Here is a 20,408-nt window from a genome sequence, read left to right as displayed (position 1 = left end):
GCAGCAGGTGTTATGGAAGTATATAGAAATGAGTTTATTAAAACATTTTCAGTTCCAGACTGAATAACAAAAAATATGTAATAAATGCTTAAAATGATTATGAATTATAACAATTTTTTTTTATATATAATCTTTCAACCTTTGTATCTTCTTCCTCTTCTACTAATAACAGCTATAAATAGAAAATTAGACATTTATTAGACAAATAACGTAATTCGAAAATCAATTAAAGGCTGTTCAAGAAAAGGCATGCTAGTTAAAAGAATAAAGTTGATAGTTTTTTTAAAGTTTTTGAAGCATAAGCCTGACACTTTTAATAGAATTCATTCCGAAATATTCAGTAATAAACTTATTTTACTGAGTTTTTTCCAACAATCGCTGAGACACCGTCATTGACAAAAAATTATCATTGTATTTAAAAATATGATTCAAATGTTTCATATATATGGTTTGGTTACTTTTCTACTATTAACCATGCAGTGTCAAACTTTTGAATTTTGCAGAGGAATGTGTACGAAGTACATGTATGGCTAAGTAGTAGTAGTGTCAAACTTAAAATTTTTACTATGTAATTTATGGAAACTGGGAAGAAAAAAATTTAATTTAATTTTTCCCATCTTTGACATTGATTATAATTTTTATCTTTGGACATGCTGCGTATCTGTTTTAAATTATCCTGATGAAGGAAATAACACAAGGTTTCCAGGAAAATCTCCATGACCAAAACTCCTGAGGAAAGAGATACAATTCGAACCTTAACCTTCTAAATGTTTTTTTCTTGTTCACATAATTTCCTCTCGTCTTTCATCAGATTTTTGAGAATTTCTCTGTTTCCCTGTAGCTGAGAACCCTGCAACGGCTCAATACCAGCCGAATGCTGTTTTTGGTCAGTAACTATTCATATGATGTCACAAGGATGGGGAAACATACATGATGCTATTAGTTTTAAAAAAAAGCATTAAAGGGTGGAGGAGCCTGGTTTCACACATGCCTAAATTAATTTATGTAAACATCAATAATTTAGCTTAATAAATTACAGTATCAATCAGAACATAACCATATATTCGAGAGATTCAACACGACCAATGGTGTTACAATTACACAGCTGAGGGAGTGTTAAAAAAATAATAAGGTGGATTTCTGGGGTTTTTTTTTTTTTGGTACTTGTTGAGAATTGAGCCGACTATTTTAAGAATATCCTTCTCTCAAGAGGATATGGGATGTATAATGTCACTTACAAATTTGGCACCTTGAGCCCATGAATCCAGGCAAACATGCGCAATTGTAAGGCCCTGTACACGTTCCACCATTCAAACAAGGCAATATGCACACAGCTGCAAAAAAATATAATAATAAAGTGTAAACATGACATTTTGTGAGCATGATCACTATTTAAAACAATGTGATGTACGAGTATAGATGAAAAAAAAAAATTCTCAACACAATTTATGTACAACCTCAATCACAAATTTACAAAACGGGTAACGGGCCTAGTTGAAAAAAAAAATTCATTCATATTTTTTATTCACTTCAATCAAAATATACACTTACGATGCTGACAGACATCTCCAACATATCCTGACGGACAACTGCATAAACCTGGCGGCACACACCTTCCTCCATTCAGACATGAACGAGGACACATTCCTATGTAACAAAACAATTCATGATGTAAACATGATTAAGATTAAATCTATAAATTTTACATTGACTTTTTCAGCTTGCTCTTTGAGTATAGTTACCTTCACAAATTGCTTTTCCATCCCACTGTCCATTGCCTTTGCAGCTGAGTATAGTTTTTCCTTTGATTTTAGTACCTGGTGGACAAACAACAACCAGGTTGTCTTTGTACAAGTAGGACATACCGAGAACGACTGCACCATTATTCATCTTCGGTCTTCCACAAGACACCTCTGAATGAAATAAATGGAAAAATAATGTATAAAATGTTCTTGTTATATTGTCGATTTGGATTTTTCTTTGCATTTTATAAAAACCACTGTTAAAAATGTAATTTACATTACAATCTAAGATAGATTATATCATAAATCACACTTTTTCCTTGTTTCCTGACATGTGAGATGTAACGAGAAGTTATCGTTGTGACGCCAGAAAGACTGGTCAGGGGAACTATACCTAGAAAGATGAGCAGGGGTCTCTGTGACCCCATTGCTTTTTCTGGCTGTTTTTGAACAGTGTAATAGTTTACAGCATGTTATATTATTTTTATGATAGAATAGAGAGTTATACCACGAAGAATTAGTGGGTAAAACCATTAACCTGTTAATGTATTTTATCATTATTTAATTTTAAAAGATTCTGTTGTGTGTGTGAAAACAACCTCTCTTAATGAGCATCAGTGTGGAGTGAACTCAAGAGCGGAGGATCTGTATTTTCTATATTCCCGATAGGATTCCAGGGTTACATCGCTTCTAGGTTGTAAATATGATCAACGTGTGTGTGTGCTATTTGAAAAAAATTCACATGATTCCTATGATTTGGAATCAGTATCAATGAATTCCTCGTAAAAAAATTCCAAATCCTTGACGTTCTATTAACAAAGAAGGTCGTGCAATATTTCTTGCACTTTCATTTGCAGCAGTTTCTTTGCTACAGATAAACGGGACATTATTGAGAGCTCTGAAAATCAGTTGATGTTTTGGTGTAGTTCTAGGTTTTCATTGGTGGCTTCAATGTGGTTTGTATTAATTGTTTCTAGTAGTATTTCATTTTGCATCAGCTGAGGCATTTTTGGAGGTATAATTTCATTCTGATTCACACATCCATCATAAGTGCTGTTGCTTACTTCACAAAGGTTTTGCATCGGGCAGTTTTCATCCTTTCTCTTCTCTGAATTCTTATTATCAGAACTCCTGCTTTTTTGCACACAATCTTTGCCAACTTCTGAAAAGTTTTATCTTTGAGGAAAATCTGTATCTTTTTTCCATTTCTACATTAATCATAAGCACGTGAATATTTCTACTTTGCAGAATGAAAAATTTATTGGAAAAAAATGACAAAAATACTTGACAACAAAAGCTGACACCTGCTGATAAGAACGAAGGTAAAAAAAGTCTCACAAATGGGGATTATACTATATTAGATACAAAAGAGACTATCAGAAGAATTTTGTTTTTAAAAAATCAATTGTGACAATGTTAGTAGCATTATATGATGAATGCGTTCAAAAATATTTGGGATGGTCAGTGTGACTCCCTTCCGTGTTGATAGGTATACCCATTCTTATCTCTGTTGCTAAGAAAGATAATGAAAAAAAGCTTTGGTGTATATGCTAAGAACATGATAATTCAGGAAAAGTCAAGAAATTTTAAAGCTTTTGGTTCATTCTTACTTGAGATATGGGAGCAGAAAAAGTGTGCAGAGTCACACAGACCTTGCCCGTCTTTCTAGTGTTAAAGCATTTACATGTGGAGAGTGTTTGGAAATATTAAACTTTTAGTAGTTTTTGTATATATGTTCTCACCCCCTACTAAAACATTTCTATCACAAAATTATTTGCAAGCTATTTCTTCCATAAACTAGTTAAAGTAATTCTCATAATTAAAGCCATTTCGAATGCATTTAATTTGACTTCTAGCTCTTAAATTTTATAGTGATTTTATCAGGTTTTTTTACAATTAATTTAGTTAATACATATTTATGAAATTCAGTTGATAGAATATTGTGGTATCACTTACTCTTGCAGTATCCAGATGGTTCTGTCCATGATTTGTTTGCTTGACAATGAATTGTTAGTTCACCGATTTGATGGAATCCTGGTTCACAAAGGAATGTCACTTTCTCCTCAAAAGCAAACTCTTTTTCTTTGAATACAAAAGGCACTGTGTGAGAGGGGAACTTGAACGGTGCTGGGCATGTAACAGCTAAAAAAAGGCAATTTCAGAATCTTGTAAAAAACATTTTTTTTTGTTTTACCAGGACATGATACATCATTTTAACATTACAATATTATTACATTACATAAAAAACATCTGAATTTCTCATTGCAGATCTTATGCTGCTCCATGACTTTTATTTTAAGAGAGGTTGGTGTAAAAATGTTTTGGAAATGTTTTTAAAGAAAAATAATCCTCAAAACAATATATGGTAGTTTAAATGTGAGTAGAAGGACAATCACTTTTTCTGAAAAAAAAACAACACCTTCTATTCCTCGTCACTCATCATTTAATTAATGGTGACACAGAAGACCACCAGAAATAGATGTATGATTATAACACACTGCGAAATTATTGGATGAGTTTTCCCTAAAGTAGCAAAATTTACCTGCATGGATTATATTATTATCATCACTACAGATTATAAGAAGAAAATCCATGTGCATAAAATTGATTTTCTGCGGGTATGTTCTCTATATAAATCCACAATTTTATACCAATCGTTGCTAAATTTTGGATATAGATGAAACAGGACCTGACTAGAATGATAGACTACTTTAAAAGTTCATCAGAGTAGGGCAAATGCTTGAAATGGCAATGATCAACAATAGTTTGTGAGCCTCAATATTGACTTTCGGAATGTTTACTTTGGCTACCAGGGTTCCCTAACAATGTGTGTCTTAGACATGTTCATTCCTTTACAAGGTGTGTCACTTCAATGCTCCCAGTATATTGAAAAAACCAAGAAGTGCCGGGTAATACAGCTAGTCACTCTATATATTTCTTTCATTCCAAAGCTCACAATATTTAATTCTACATTGGCATTTTAATCGTAACAGAATAATTTAATTTTGGATACAATACCAGCACACTTGGGAATGACATTGTTCCATACTCCTGTGTCAAGACATTCAGTGTATTCACTGCCGACCAATTGGTATCCTTCATGGCAAGCAAATTGTATAGAATCACCATAATGGCCCTCGACATCTTTCATGATGTAACCGTTTTCAGGAGCTGAAATCTCTCCACAGGATATTTCTACAGCAACATAAACAAAAAGAAAACATTGAATAAGCAAACTATTGAATAAAAAGGCATCAAGAATTTTTTTTTTAGAAACCATTAATCTGAACCTGTTGATGTTTTTGCTTATTTTTGATATAATCTTCATAGCTTATCGAATTTTGGTTAAATTCTAAAACCGATTTCTATGCCTAATAGCATATTCCATTTTATTTAAGCACTGAAACATTAAGCTTAAATTAGTTTAGCAGTGGCTGTAGAAGCATCATAGTATTACGATAAACTGGTAGAGTATCATATAGGGCAAAGTAGGCACAAATACCTTGTACCTTGCATAATAATTTTAAGGTAATTTAACCCATTTGTACCACTGTACTCATATGAGTGCAGTATCTGGCTTTGTATAATACTTTAGCCATGCAGCTAGATGTTGTATATTTTAACACGTGTAGATGATAACCCTACTCACAGATTGACATCAAAACAAATTTTTGAGAAGCCATTTCTGGTTTAGAAATGGACTCTCGAAGTTGGTGTATTTTATTTGGTTGGTGCATTGGTAGTTTTGTTTTCCACCTCATATTATCGACATTATATTGTTATTTTCTTGCAAGTGATTCTTTTTTAATTGATTATTTAGATTACAGTTGAATGTGAATAACTAATGCAATTCAATTTTGTTCAACATTTTTTTCAAATATGTTTCATATTTTGCTGTCCTCAATTAAGGACACTTGTGATTCAGTATCAATACTTCCTGTTGGTGAATTTAAAAAAAATCTCTCGGAATATTCTTAATTGGAGCAATTTCAACAAAATATCCCTGTATAGAAATGGGATTCAAAGCTCATAAAGGTGCGGACATAAACAGGTTAACTATGAAAAAAATGGTTCCTATCATTCAAAGACTTGCTCTTCCCATTTTAAATACCTCTACCCATGAATAATTTCAAACCTATACTTCAGAATTTATTCTGTTAACAGAATCTCTTCCAATTCAAAAATGAATGCCTCTATGAGATTTTTTAGAGCATGCTCTAATTCAGTTTCCCAACCTTTTATGTACCATCACCCTTTCTTCAGAAATTGTTTTCTCCCATCGCGCCCCCCCCCCCAATGCAATCTAACCCATAGGATCCTATGTTATACCTGTACTTTCTACCACCCCTTGGAACATTCCATCGCTCCCAAAGCGGCGTTAATGCCCGTGTTGGAAATCACTGCTCTAACATATTGGATGCTAATCCATATAATTTTTTTTTTATCATGTTGCTATAAAAATATATATTTTGGAGAAATATTCATGTAGAGAGAAACGATGTCACTCTCCGCTTTTCATACGAAGTACGAAAGCTTGGATAACCAAGCGGAGATCGAGATGTTGTTCGGAAAGAAAATTCACATTCCTCTGTGGGGAATCGAACCACCAATCTCTCACTGTCCGGGCGAGTGTTCTAACCATTGAACTACAGAGGACAGACATTTTCGATCCTTAGAGCATATGTATGAATGCTGAACGGGACTGCGCATGGACAGCCTCCTAGCTCAGCTAATAGCCCTTACGACGTTAGCCCCCAGATGGCGACATATAGAGAGAAACGATGCCACTCTCCGCTTTTCATACGAAGTACGAAAGCCTGGATAACCAAGCGGAGATCGAGATGTTGTTCGGAAAGAAAATTCACATTCCTCTGTGGGAATTGAACCACCAATCTCTCACTGTCCGGGTCGAGTGTTCTAACCATTGAACTACAGAGAACAGACATTTTCAATCCTTAGAGCATATGTATGAATGCTGAACGGGACTGCGCGTGGACAGCCTCCTAGCTCAGCTAGGAGCCCAGTCCCAGTCCAACATCTCGATCTCCGCTTGGTTATCCAGGCTTTCATACTTCGTATAAATATTCATGTGTTTTTTTTAGGGGGTTCCATGAATTAGTCCTAACCATCAAGGGTTTTGCACAGTTCTTGACAAATAAAAAAAATTTAAGCACTAGCCAAATTTCTCACGAGCCAAACATAGTTTTTACTCAATAAGAAATATTCTCAATAATTTGGGTTTTTTTACTTTCCTGGAACTTAATATCCCTGCCCATGTCAAAAAGCTCACTGTCATGAAATCAGAAAATTTTGTGTCATTCTGATTCCATTTATAGGAGCCGGTATTGATTTTCTAGTTACTACGGTAATCGGACACCTGGGATTTGTCAAAACTACAAAAATAGTATTCGGGATCCAAAATTTTCTATGTGTGATAAGAGTTTGAGAAAACACAAAATGTTCAGAAAATATGTCAGGGGGGGGGGGGCAAGTCTCAGAAAAATAAGAAGAAATTTGTACCATTTTCCTTGGAATAAAAATATAGGAATTCTGAACTGACATTATACATGTACTGTATACTAGGGCTTGACAAATCAGAAGGAAATTCAGCTGGAGCCTGCATTTCTTTCTGATTTATCAAGCCCTGGTACACAGTACATGTATAGGTCAGTTCCAATAATGAATAACGTAAATTTTTAGCCTGATTGGATTTTAGTTTTTTCAGGTAACAAGTAAATTTGGTGAACATATTGATACAGATAAATAAATAAAATCTCTTCTTACTCCTACATATTGGTTGCTCTCCGCTCCAAGAACCATCTTCCAAGCAAAACCTGGTGTCTCTGCCAAATATCTGGTACCCTTTATCACAGGAATAAAGAATTGCGTTTTGAAATGACAAGTCATCACCTTCGATAGTACCGTATTTTGGGGCTTGTGGTTGCTCACATGTTATCGGCACACAGTGAGGAAGTTTTCCTTCCCATACACCTTGCCATGAACATTCAATGGTCGAACTACCTACCAACCGGTAGCCAGGGAAGCAATGATATGCCAGGCGCGTGCCCATAGTGGCATTTCCTTTGTATGGAATACTACCAAATGGTATTGATTGTGGCTGACCGCACTTGACCATTTCACATGATGTTCTGAAATTAAAAAAAAAGAATTTTTAAAATATAACACAACATGAATATCACATTGGCATTGCAACTTCCTGAATCACGGTCTATTTTGATGTTGGGAGAAACATGAGAAGTCTCAGGATCTGGAAATTTTGCCCCCAGTACATTTTCTCCTGACCATATGAGTAAGTGAATCATTGTGTGTGATTGGGTAAGTGACCATATACGTGAATGAGTGTGATGATATATGATGACCGCATGAATGAGTGTGAATGACTGTATGGGTGAGTGATTGACCATATCAATGATCAAGTGAGTGACCATATGACTGGTCAAGTGGATAGCCATATGAGTGTGACATATGCCAGGACCGTAACTAGGCTGGAGCAACCGGGGGCCCCACAAATAATGTACATTTATTGTGCATAATCTTTTCCTTTTAAAGGGCCCCAAGAAAATGTCTGCTCTGGGGCCCCAAGAAGGCACGCTACGACCCTGCCATATGCTCATGCACTTGGTCACTAACTTGGAGACTCATATGGCCACTCACTCACTAACTTGGCTATTCACTCACTCACTCACACTGTCAGGGCAGCCGAAATGTATGGTGACGAAATGTACTGGAAATAATTGTGTCAGTGGCAAAATTTCTATAAACCTGAATTTTCAGTTTAGTACTCCATTCTTCACCTTACGTACTACTTCACCTTAATTAGTTTCAGTTGTCAAGTCGCTTTTGTCATTCCCTCAGTGTCGTTCTGGCTTGGTTTGCTACAAGTCAATGTTAGAAGTGGATAAACTGGTTTATATATATTCTTCATTCACAAAAATAAAAAGAATTGTTAGATGTCACGTGAAAAATACATGACAAGTCCCATCCTTAAAGGACTACCGCTACTAAAATGCACATGCTTCTCATGAGTATTCCTTGGAGGAACTTCTAAATGAATTTGTACATGTTAGAACATATTATATATGTGTTTTGTACCCAATGTGAAGTTTCTTTCTGAGGAATACTTGTTATGTGTTCGAATAGTGCTGTCACGTTGCTTCCGAATTCGGAAGCAACGTGGCAAGTTATTTTGTCTGTCTTGTGTTATGCCCGATCCTTAAAGAACTAGTTAACCATACATGTGCCTCGCATCATACACGTTACTCTGGGGAATTTCCAACAAATTGGTACATATCAATTATTTTTTTTATTGGATCAGCTCATTGCATCATGTCAAAATTTTGATGCAAAGATATTTTAAAAAATAGTCAATGACAGAAGCACATGCCAAAATGATATCCCGTTTCCTAGCTGTCTTGCCTCACTTGTTCAAACTATGTTTGCTGTAACCAAGGCTGTAGTGAGAGGGGGGGACTTGGAGGTCTGGTTTGGAACTTGGAACTCCCCCCCGAAATGTGAGAAAATGACTGAAAAAAGGGAAAACATGGCGAAATCTATTGTTTGGTCACTTTGGTGCCCCCCCCCCCCCTGGGAAAAAAATTTCTGGCCATAGGTCTGGCTGTAAAGACTATGATGCAACCCTCATATAGCCTATAGGTTTCAGCCTAATATTCACAAATCACTATCATCATGACCAAAGCCACTGTCTCAAGATAGCACAAGTAAATTCTTCCTAGCTCAGAATGCTTCTATTGAGATGATACAACTCATGAGGGAGACCACGATGCTTGAAATATCCTCAGAGGCCTGCAACATCAAACATGTTTTGCCTCATTTTTCTCGCATTAATGAAATTATAACAAGATGAAATGCCTGCTTTTAATTTCATCCTTTTACCATGCACAAAACCTATCTAGAAAATATTTCATTTGGTAAATATGATCACCCATTATATAAGCATTTCTCATGTTTGAAGAAATTTAAATGCAAAATTCCGGAAACCAAGGACTGATGTATTATCCTGATAGGTAAACGGCTATCAGTATTTCATTCATAATTTAAATTTGGGGCTTACTAGAACCATTTCAGAGAAAAAGTTCCTGATGACCGATTAGTTATCAGGCACAATATTCAAAGATGATAACTCAAACAGTACCATCAATACTGTTTTCTCAAAGTATATAAAGAAATTTTAACTTACCCTTCTATATTCCAAGAGCTGTTGCCGAGACATACATATCTCGCTAATCCTAACAGCTTATATCCCTTTTCACAAGTGTAAGTAGCCTCTGTAACCCCTGGTTTTCTTTTCACAATAGTTGATGCATGGTCAATTTCAGGAGGATCGTCACAGTTTATCACCTCACATGAAGGTATTTCTGTCCAGTTGCCATCTGGCCCACAAGTGGCATCACCACCTTTCAATTCATAACCTGCATCACAGATGAATGAAGCTTCGGAGCCGAGAATGTGTCCTCCCTTTAGGGTGATATTAGCATGTGCGATGCTTGGTGGGGGACCACAATCTACTGGTTTGCAGGTAGGTAACAAGCCCTCCCATTGTCCATTTTGTTCGCAAAGAAGAACATCGTTGCCTTCGAGTACGTAACCCTTGTTGCATCTATAGTTTATCATCTGTCCAACCTTGTGTGGGCCAACTGGTGATTCTGAATAGTATGGTTTTGGTGCATCATCACACAGGAACCTAACACATTTGGGAATAAGATGAGACCAGTTTCCAGATGATGTGCAGGATAAAGAATCTTTTCCTTCAAGTCTATACTTGGGATGACACTGAAACTTTACAACTGATTCGTAAGTGAAAGTTTTGCCTATTACCTTGCCATGTTTTATGGATTTTATTGGCTCACAAGAAATTATTTCACATTCTGGTGGTTCAGAGTCCCATGTCTGATTTGGCTGACAGGTACTACTAGCAGCACCTTCTATCCTATACCCTTCTTTACAAAAGAAATGTACAGTGCTATCTACAAGTAACGTGCGGAAAAGTACTGTGCCATGGGCAGGAGGAACAGGTCGCGGACAAGGCAGAGGTTCACAAACAGGCAGGTTTTTACTCCACATCTTGTTGGCCATGCATTCTAGTTTGTCATTTCCTTCGAGTCGATATCCTTCTTTGCAAGAGTATTCTGCCACAGAGCCAAACTTGAAGCTTTTAGCATTCAGGAAACCATACTGAATGTCCGAGAGTGGTATACATGACACCTTTGAACATTTCGGGATAAACAAACTCCAGCTTTCATTGGTTAAGCAAGTTCTCATCATTGGTCCTTGCAGTTCATATCCCTCATTACAGTGATAAGTTGCAGTACTTCCAACAATAATGCCTTCTGTTTCGACCCAACCATGCTTTGGGGTATCTGGCATTCCACATTCTCTGGCTATGCATATGGGCTCATCTTTGCTCCATCTTCCGGTATGTTCACAAACTCTGACCGCAGGACCAGCGATCCTGTAACCTGGCAAACACTCGTATGTCGCTGATGCCCCATAGCGTAAAGATGTCCATTTAACATACCCATGAGGAATGTTTTGAATCGTTGGGCATACTATCGGCAAGCAGGATGGGAGTCCCAATGACCAAGTTGCATTAGCTTGACATTCTCTGAAAGCGGGTCCTGCTAATTTATAGCCTGAATCGCAAGAGTAATTTACTTTGGATCTGTAAGCTAGAGACACCACCAAAACATCTCCCATCATCAAATTTTCTGGAGCATTGCATTTCACGGGCTCACATACTGGCACTTCTGAAGACCATGTCCCGTTCTCTTGGCAGATTCGTATTTCTCTACCTTTCAGTTTGTAACCTGAAGTACACCTATACGTTACTTGATCATTGAGATGGAAGATATCAGATCGCGAGGATTCCAAGATAGTTTTACCGTCTACTGTTATATCACCTCTCTGACTCAACAGAGGCCAGACTTGAACATCTCTTCCAGCGCTGCCTTGTGAGTAGCTGTGAACTACTACTTCACCATGAATAAGGGGATCTGGTAATGGGCACGATATCTGCTCACATACTGGTGGGTCAGAGCTCCAGGTTCTGTCTTCGGTGCAAACAAGTTCTCTGGCACCGTGAAGCTCGTAACCTCGATCACATAAATAAGAGACTTTGGAATTATATTCGTAAATCTCGCCAACAACTTTAGCATGAGTTACATTACGTGGCATATTACAAACAACAGGCTGACAAGCTGGAAGATGTCCACTCCAGGTGTTGTCGTTTTGGCATTTTCTTTCACCGATCCCTATCATTTCATAACCCTTGTTACAACTGTAATTGATTTTCGCTCCGTAACTGAAGTTCTTGGAAGACATAAATCCATTTTCAATGTGTTCTGGTGGAGGGCACAGAGTACCTTCACAGGTCGGGAAAGGTGCACTCCATTGGCCATTACTCTGGCAAGTGAGAGTGATCTCCCCAATGAGGCGCCAGCCAACATTGCAGACAAAATGCACAGAATTTCCGTAGGTGAAGTTGCTTCCTTCAATGTAACCAAAACGTAATGATGGCGGAACAGGACACTCTATGATTTCACAAACTGGTAAACGTCCTATCCATTTACCATGGTGATCACAGATGACCGCGGAATGCGACGACTTCAAGTTGTAACCTTTCTTGCATTTGTAGTGTATTTCTGTGCTGACTGTATACTTCTGAAAGATAAAGAAAAGTGGGTCATTAAAAAAAATCGAAATGAATTATGATTTTCAGAAATTAACCCAAAGGGAAGAACTACCACTACTGCTGCACCGTGCATGTACCTCATGGAGTTTCTAATGAATTAGTGCATACCGGAAACTTTTGTATGTGTGCATGTATGGCATTAACATATTTATAAACTTGTGTTTCATGTTCAAAAAGCACTGCCATCTGCCTTCCTTATTCAAGTTGAAGGAAGCCTGAATTTCCATGTTTATATCAGTATAGTTATTGAAGTGACTATCTGAGGATTACCGAGCTCTTTTGTAATGTGTATGTATTATAGCTTACTAGTTTTCGGCTTATTTAAAATGTAAAATGAACTGTTGAAACAATGGTTGAAGGTGCTTGGTCTAGAAAAATGTGAATGTTGAATAGTGAGGCAGTTGCTTGCTATTTGTGTGCTTTTAACATATTTTTGAGTACCAGAGGCATGGCTGTCATGTGTTTCTGGTGCTGTCATCTATCTTCCAAATTTGAAGTGATAGTGGCAGGTATGTAAAGTTGAAGCAAATAACTTTGTAACTTGAAATAATCTTTGTGTTTGTGATTTGCCACCTCCCTGTGGAGACACATTTGAACGCTTCTGTTATTTTTTCCGCACCACAGTCAGTTTCTGCACACGGGTTTTTTAGACCAGGTCTTACCTTATTGCAGAATCAGAACGGCAGCATTCAGCACTTTTTCCCATATATTTTGCTGAAGAATCAGTGTATTAACTTCTTGGTGAGGGAACCTCCTGTAGTAGCAATGTATTAAAAGTCTCTCCGCAGACAGCAAGCAGAGACCTTCAACATTATACTTACATAACACGAAAATTCAAGCATCTACCATCTTTACTTCTAAATATGGGAGAAAGATGGCAGCACCGGGAAGAACAAGAAACACAATCAAAACTGATATCAGAAATACATTAGAGCCATTGCGTGTACAATAAATAACATAGCTTGTTCCCACATGTACCGATTCGTTAGAAATTCTGCAGAGGAATGTGTACGAGGTGCATGTATAGTTAATAGATTGAGATTGAATATACACAGAATACATTTCTACTATTGTAGTAATGTATTTTGTGGTAATATTATCACTGTTTCTGTTGAACCTCCGCATCAAGAAATACTCTAACTAGGACGAATCAGGTATTAAACTCAGGACACCTCTGAACATCCTTTGGTACTGTACATAAGTATCTCATCTAGGTTATCATGCCCAAGAAACTTTTGAGCTAAGAATGTAAAATAAATTATGTCGTATATATTCACTGCTAATTCGTTGAATATGTAAAACAAAACACTAACCTCGTTCACATTTTGGAGAATTCCGTATGAAATCATCGGTGGATCAGGACATTTGATAAGTTGGCAAACTGGCTCTTTATCACTCCATGTTCGATCAGCATTGCATTGCCGTTTCCTTGACCCTTTGAGACGATATCCACGCTCACACTTATACTCACAATAACTCTTGTAAGTTAGCGATGAGTATGAGACATGTCCATGCTTAGGCGCTGGAGGAACCTCACATTTTATTGGAGTGCAGTTGGGCACTTTGCTGCTCCAATTACCATCCGGTAAGCACGACAGAACTTTATCACCCTCTAAAGTGTACCCATCAAAACAGTTATAGGAGACGATATCTTGAAAGCTAATGAACAAGAAACAAATTAACACACTATAACCTATAATATTTACTGGTCATACAGCAAAATTGAGCTCGTAGTGCTAACTGGTGAAGAATACGAGTGCATTGAGGGTATATTGAGTTAGTTTACTTATATACTGTTACACATATTCTAAGAGAACTAATCTGAAACTAGTTTAGTATATTTAAAAAAAAAAAGTGTCAATACCCATGCCCTGTCCATACTGCTTCACCATGTGTAAGTGATGATGGTTTTGGACATTGAACTTTGAGACACTGAGGGGAAGAACCAGACCAGGTCTCATCATCTTGACATGTTCTGGTTAAATCCCCAACAAGATAATGGCCTACATCACATTCATACTGCACAGTCGAACCAAATGTGTTGCTTTCACCGATGACCCGTCCATCCGAAATCAACAAAGCCTGCATAGGACAGTGACAAGGAGCACAGTGGGGGTCCAGTCCACTCCATGTTTCATCTTGGAGGCACGTTCTGAAATCATGAATGTCATTTTATAGTTCACATAAGAGAGGAAACAAAAACCATAGCCATGATATATATTTTTGAATTCACATTACATGGCCATTCTGCACAATGAATTAATTAGTTTGTTAAGACTAAATTCAGTCACCTATTGTGACTGATACTATTTGGCTACTTAAACTATAATACAAGGGATGAAAATTTGCATGTTTCAGCCAACAACATAATGCAGGCATGTTTCTTTTTCTGGGATTTTTGTACTCACATCTCATTAGTTTTTCCTGTTTCTGAAATAGAGCTTTTTATTTATTCTAAACTAGTATGTCTGAAATGCATATGCAAATAAATTAGTACCATATTTTCCTGCGTATTATTTGCAGCTTTTCTTAGAAGTTAGAATGGAAACACAATCAATGGTTGTTAAAGCAATCTTGCATGATAGTCATCATTCTGTCAGAACGACCAATACGATCAGTCACAAATATTTTCATTTAACAATCATCCTATACGTTTTCCTTTCAGTATAATGACCACTTGACATACTGCCTGTTTTTAACAGAAGGATGAGGGTTGTTATAACAAGCATAGACTGTGAATATTTGCCCCTCTGACAAACTTTTAAAATAGTTTATCCTTTAAGTTGGGCCCTAATTGGTATATATACAAAATTTGGTGATTATCAGTTTAAAATTGTAGATTGGTATAGAGAACATACAGACAGACAGACAGAAAACCAAATTTATGTACATAGATGAAAACAAAATGAAAAAGTCACAATTCAGTATTTTGAAATTAGTTATGTAGGAAAGGAAAACAAAGTTGTCCTGTAGACATGTGGTTATCATACTTATTACCAAGATTTTTTCAGATATAGTTATTAATCAGGGTTATTGTTATCAGAAAATTTCGAGTTTGTATGCGATAACATTAAGAGATGTTCACTGTATCTGCATGAACTTTATGAGAAATGCTAAAGTTGTGCTGAATCTTAGTAGGACTATTGCCCTTCCTATTATTTCATGGGGGTTTTTATTTTCGAGTGGCCATAGACCTATCTATAACCTTATAGTTCCATGACCTTTCATTTTTTTATCTCAGGATCTTTGGTACTAGCAGACACATTGCATGTTAAGTAATAGACTTATGCTAAGTAGCTGTGTTTAGCAGTAGTAGTGGTCACACATTGTGTCTAGTGGTCAAATGCTTGTCACCAGACAGAAAAACAAACATTTAAACGGAGTAATTTTTTAAAGCAACTACTTATATGGGGTGTTTGTAGTTCATATAAAATACCATATTTATAAACTGGATGCATCCTGCAATCTATATTTTCGAAATCATGCTGTAAAATATAAGAACAGATTTTTCTCTCTGTGTTTTTAGTTAAAACTTTTCAAGTGTTAAACACTATATGCATATTTCTTTATATAAGTGAAAAAATCAACTTCACCTTTGAGATGGACCTTTCAATTCATATCCTTTATTGCATTTATAGATTGCTATACTGTTGTAGAAAGTATCATGTGCATATATTTCTCCATAAGCCATAGAAGGAGGATAAGGACAGCGGACTCTGACACATTGTGGTTCAGTTCCTTCCCATTGCCCATCGGATTTACATACTCTTTGCATAGGTCCACTGAGCTTGTAGCCTTCATCACAATAATATTCAACTGAAGATCCATACCTGAAAATACATTATTATACTAACTGACAATTCACAGCAAGTGCCACTTGAGTACTGAAAACCTTGTATGAGCACAGTTAAGAAATACACCTGCACATAGGTAAATTGGTATGTCCCTCATTCATTTCTTACCTTGTATCTGAGTTAATAAGATATGCATGTGGAACAATGGCTGGTTCTGGACACCTGATGACTTCACATATCGGATCTCTTCCGCTCCATTTACCGGATGCTAGACATTTTCTCATTGCTGAACCATCCAAGTGAAATCCTTCTCTGCATGAGTAATTGGCTGTGCCTTCATAGGTGATTGAAGATGTTGATACAACAACATTTTCACCCTGCAATTATATGCATTCCAATATAATGCATGTATTGACTCTTCAAGTTATATTTAAGAATCAATTCAACAAACTTGGACACACTGATTACTGCTTTTTTGGAGGGATTAATACAGCCAAACCCATCAGCACAAAACTACATTATAAGAAATACTATTTTGTGCATAGCATGTGTGTGATTCCATCCAAAATGATAGAGTAATTTTTTTTAAATTAAAACAATCATGATAAATTGTCTAGCTTCTATTGCCAGTGCTGATTTTTCATATATTGTCTGACCAATAAGTTTATAGCCAGTATTGCAACTGTGCGTGGCTCTTTGAATAAATCTCTCACCATTGGATACAGCAGATCTATAGAGGTCTGTGAGGAATGTAACATTTGACATGCTCGCTGCAACTAGAAATTTGGTGAAGCTAGAAAGACTTGAATCTAAGCACATACATGATCTTTCTCACTGATCAGAACATAATCTGTACTTCTCAGGATATTCGGTTAATGGGAAATAACTGCCTAGGTCTGTTTGATTTCACAATAACAAGATTTAATTGAATTAGCATAATTTTCAAACAATTATTCAATTTTGGATTAAGTATTTTGTACTTGGAATTAATTGGTTTTTATGTATATGTGAACAGGTTTTTTTTTGCAATTTATTACTTGTGGTGGAGGACCACACACGATGGGTTTGCATTCAGGAACATCGGGCTCCCACTGCTGGTTTTCCATACAGACACTCATTGGATGGCCAATAAGCTGATAACCAGTATCACAGCTGTACGTAGCTCGTTGACCAAATCTCCTGTCATCAAACACAACAGATCCATGCAGAGGTCTGTTAGGAACTTGGCACTCGACAGGCTCGCAACTAGGAACTTGGTGAAGCCAATGACCTGAATCCAAGCACACGCGATCTGCCTCACCGACCAGAACGTAACCTGGATTGCAGCTGTATGTTACTGTGTTTCCAACTGTCCAGTCGCTGCCCATATACCTGCAATAGAAAATAATTGAGAGAACAAATTAAATTTGTTTCAGGGATTATAGAAGTTATTGTCATTAGTTGCCAAATCAAAGCTCAATACTAACTCACCTTCCGTTGGATATGGATTCTGGCTGACTGCAACTAACAGGAACACACACTGGGGCATCACCACTCCATTCACCAGTAGCCCTGCATTTTCTGGAACGAACTCCCTTTGGGAAAAAAAAAATCAAATTTAAATTTATTAGACATACCAATATGCACAAAATAACTTTTATATTCAACTAGATCCAAAATAATTATACAATCAAATCCCATTATAACAAACTCCAAGAGACCAGAGAAACCACTTCCTTATAAAGAAATTTTGTTCTAATAGAATTCCAAGTTTTTTACATTGTTCCTATGTAAACTTATCCGAGGAATTAGAAAAAGTGTTAGTTAAAATGAGATTTTTCCCTGCTATAACAGTATTCGTTAAAATGGTATTCAACCATAATAATAAACTTGATCTTTCAGTTAAATTTAGATTACTCTTTAAAATTATGTTCGTTCTTCGAAGAAACATTTTTTTCTTTCACACACAGATAGTTTCAAAAAGTAAGTTTTTCCAGCATGTTCCACATCAAACAATGAAAGAACAAGAAAAATTTCTCAAAAAGACACACTTACTTGCAACTCATAGCCTGCATAGCAAGAGTATTTAGCTACACTGCCATATGTAACCTCAGTAAGTTCAACTCTGCCTTGATCAGGGAGATTCAACCTATCACAGCTTATTGGCAAACATTTTGGAGTCGCATAAGACCATATCCGGTCAGATTGACATGTTGACCGACTCACTCCTGTCATTTCATAACCGACATCACACTTATATATCACTGTGCCACCGTATTTGTAATCTTTTCCATCGATGGATGCATGTGGAATTTGTGGTGGTGGACCACAAGATACTCTGTCACATTTTGGCAAATCTCCGGCCCATCTGTTTTTCAATTCGCAGAAGATTTCACCGGTTTCGTGCATTTCAAATCCTTCATCACATATATAGCGAACCACACTGCCAACTTCGAGATTTGTATAAGACCCTGAAAAAAAACCATCCAATATAACAATGTACATGGGAAAAATACATTAGTGAATATAAATTGTTCATAATAGTTTTCATGGGCTGCATCATGCAAAATTACATTCTTTGCAAAAAAGATTTAGGAGTGATCATCATTTGTTTCTTCAGATCCCAGAGGCCTATGTACCTCACATACCTACGACACGACCATGTGGGACTCTTGGTGGAGATTCGCAAGATCTTGGTTGACACACAGGCAATGAATCATTCCATTCTCCATCACTGGAACAAGTCAAAGATCCAGGTCCATCTAGTCTATAACCATCATTACAGCTGAATTGGATGCGGTGCCCCAATCGATAGCGACTCTGGGATGCCATGACTTCACCATTTTCTAGAGCTGTGGGAGCTTTACATAGAATTTCTGGAGGGGGGAAAAATATATATATATAAATTTGGTTTCACATAAAACATGGGCTTCTGCGCGAGCAAATTACCTCGAATCAAATTTCTAATAAACTGAATAACTTGTAAAAATCCTTGAAATATCGAAAAATTTATCATACAATTTTCAAAACTTTTTCTATAAAAATTTATATTATAAATATCTATTCAATAATTGATGAGCAGTCCTCGATGCTAAGCTGTGTGGCATAAATTTTTTTTTAACTCTATGAGAAGCTTGGTAAACAGAAATAAATGCATCAATACCTTCACAATGCGGAGCATTTCCACTCCATCTGTGGTCTGCCTGACATATTCGAGTAGATTCACCATTGATTCTGTACCCTGGGTTACAAACATACTGTATTGTATCTTGATAGTAATACTGTCTCCCATTGATATATCCATTAGCTATATAGCCTGGGAATCCACAGCTTATACCTGAAATCCATAAATGAAAAATTAATTCAACCACAAAACTGGGCCCTCATACTCATCGGTTGGCTGTATCTTTTACAGGGTTCCCATCAAAATCTGCTTCATCATTTCCCTCTGACACTTCCCTCACAGAAACTCTTGAAGGAAGGAATATAACTCAAAATCTTAGCCTTCCAAATGATTTCCGAGTTTCTTTTTTTTTCTTGACAGAACTTTTCTCAGACTTTTATCAAATATTTGCGTATTTCCCTGACATTTCCTGCCATGATTTTTCCTACCATGGTCCATGTTTGTAAGAGGCAGTTAGCTGTAAATTACTGCAGGATGATATTCCAGGGCTGTGACTGGTCATTGGTTGGTTGGTTGACTTTTCAGGTTGCTGGAAACCATGTTGGATGATAGTGTTATACAGTGCTATGTATGTTACTGCCAAAGCTCGAAGTGTGGCCAGTTCGTTCAGCATGGCCCAGCCACAAGGTAATCCGCTTATATCCTACAAGGGACAGAGTGGGAGTCATGTTCTGGTTTGGTGGTGACCAGTTCGTGAATTAGCAGAGAGTTTTGGCCAAAATCCAATTTTCAGAAATGAATTAAACTTTGGCTGGCCAATTCATGAAGTTTCTGGAGATCCCTGGCCAATGTTTGGTGTACTGATGTAAGACAGTCCAATAGGCCCAAAATCAATTTTTTTCCATCGTTGACATGTGATGCATGGCTATACACAGTAGCTGTATTGGATTAGCTCCATTGGACGAGACAGAAAAGAAGAGAAATTTGAGAGAAAAAACTATTTATATGATAATGTAGACATGGTTTTTCTGTAAAATTTT

The 20,408-nt window shown here is 36.8% G+C and overlaps 1 protein-coding gene across 1 annotated transcript in view; it reads right to left on the bottom strand.

The window, feature by feature from the left end:
- Nucleotides 1-10: 10 nt before the first annotated feature.
- Nucleotides 11-20,408, bottom strand: part of LOC149084012 (sushi, von Willebrand factor type A, EGF and pentraxin domain-containing protein 1-like) — a 66,626-nt gene continuing 46,228 nt past the window's right edge. Inside the window, exons 26-42 of the mRNA XM_089234355.1 lie at nt 19,408-19,581; nt 18,893-19,120; nt 18,300-18,715; nt 17,736-17,839; nt 17,303-17,636; nt 16,434-16,642; nt 16,065-16,301; nt 14,336-14,623; nt 13,785-14,130; nt 9,961-12,440; nt 7,527-7,891; nt 4,761-4,937; nt 3,699-3,884; nt 1,743-1,913; nt 1,552-1,647; nt 1,239-1,334; nt 11-172 (exon numbers count right to left, since the gene is read on the bottom strand). Of these exons, the coding sequence (XP_089090481.1) occupies nt 135-172; nt 1,239-1,334; nt 1,552-1,647; nt 1,743-1,913; nt 3,699-3,884; nt 4,761-4,937; nt 7,527-7,891; nt 9,961-12,440; nt 13,785-14,130; nt 14,336-14,623; nt 16,065-16,301; nt 16,434-16,642; nt 17,303-17,636; nt 17,736-17,839; nt 18,300-18,715; nt 18,893-19,120; nt 19,408-19,581 (5,945 nt within the window). The 3' untranslated portion in view covers nt 11-134. The remainder of the gene's footprint in view (nt 173-1,238; nt 1,335-1,551; nt 1,648-1,742; nt 1,914-3,698; nt 3,885-4,760; nt 4,938-7,526; nt 7,892-9,960; nt 12,441-13,784; nt 14,131-14,335; nt 14,624-16,064; nt 16,302-16,433; nt 16,643-17,302; nt 17,637-17,735; nt 17,840-18,299; nt 18,716-18,892; nt 19,121-19,407; nt 19,582-20,408) is intronic.

This window comes from Pholcus phalangioides, unplaced genomic scaffold (assembly GCF_987345545.1).
Source record: "Pholcus phalangioides strain wild (caught in Gottingen) unplaced genomic scaffold, Ppha-v1.0 ptg000008l_1, whole genome shotgun sequence".
In the NCBI taxonomy this organism is placed as follows: Eukaryota; Metazoa; Arthropoda; class Arachnida; order Araneae; family Pholcidae; genus Pholcus; species Pholcus phalangioides.
This window is presented reverse-complemented; position numbering and strand designations above follow the sequence as displayed.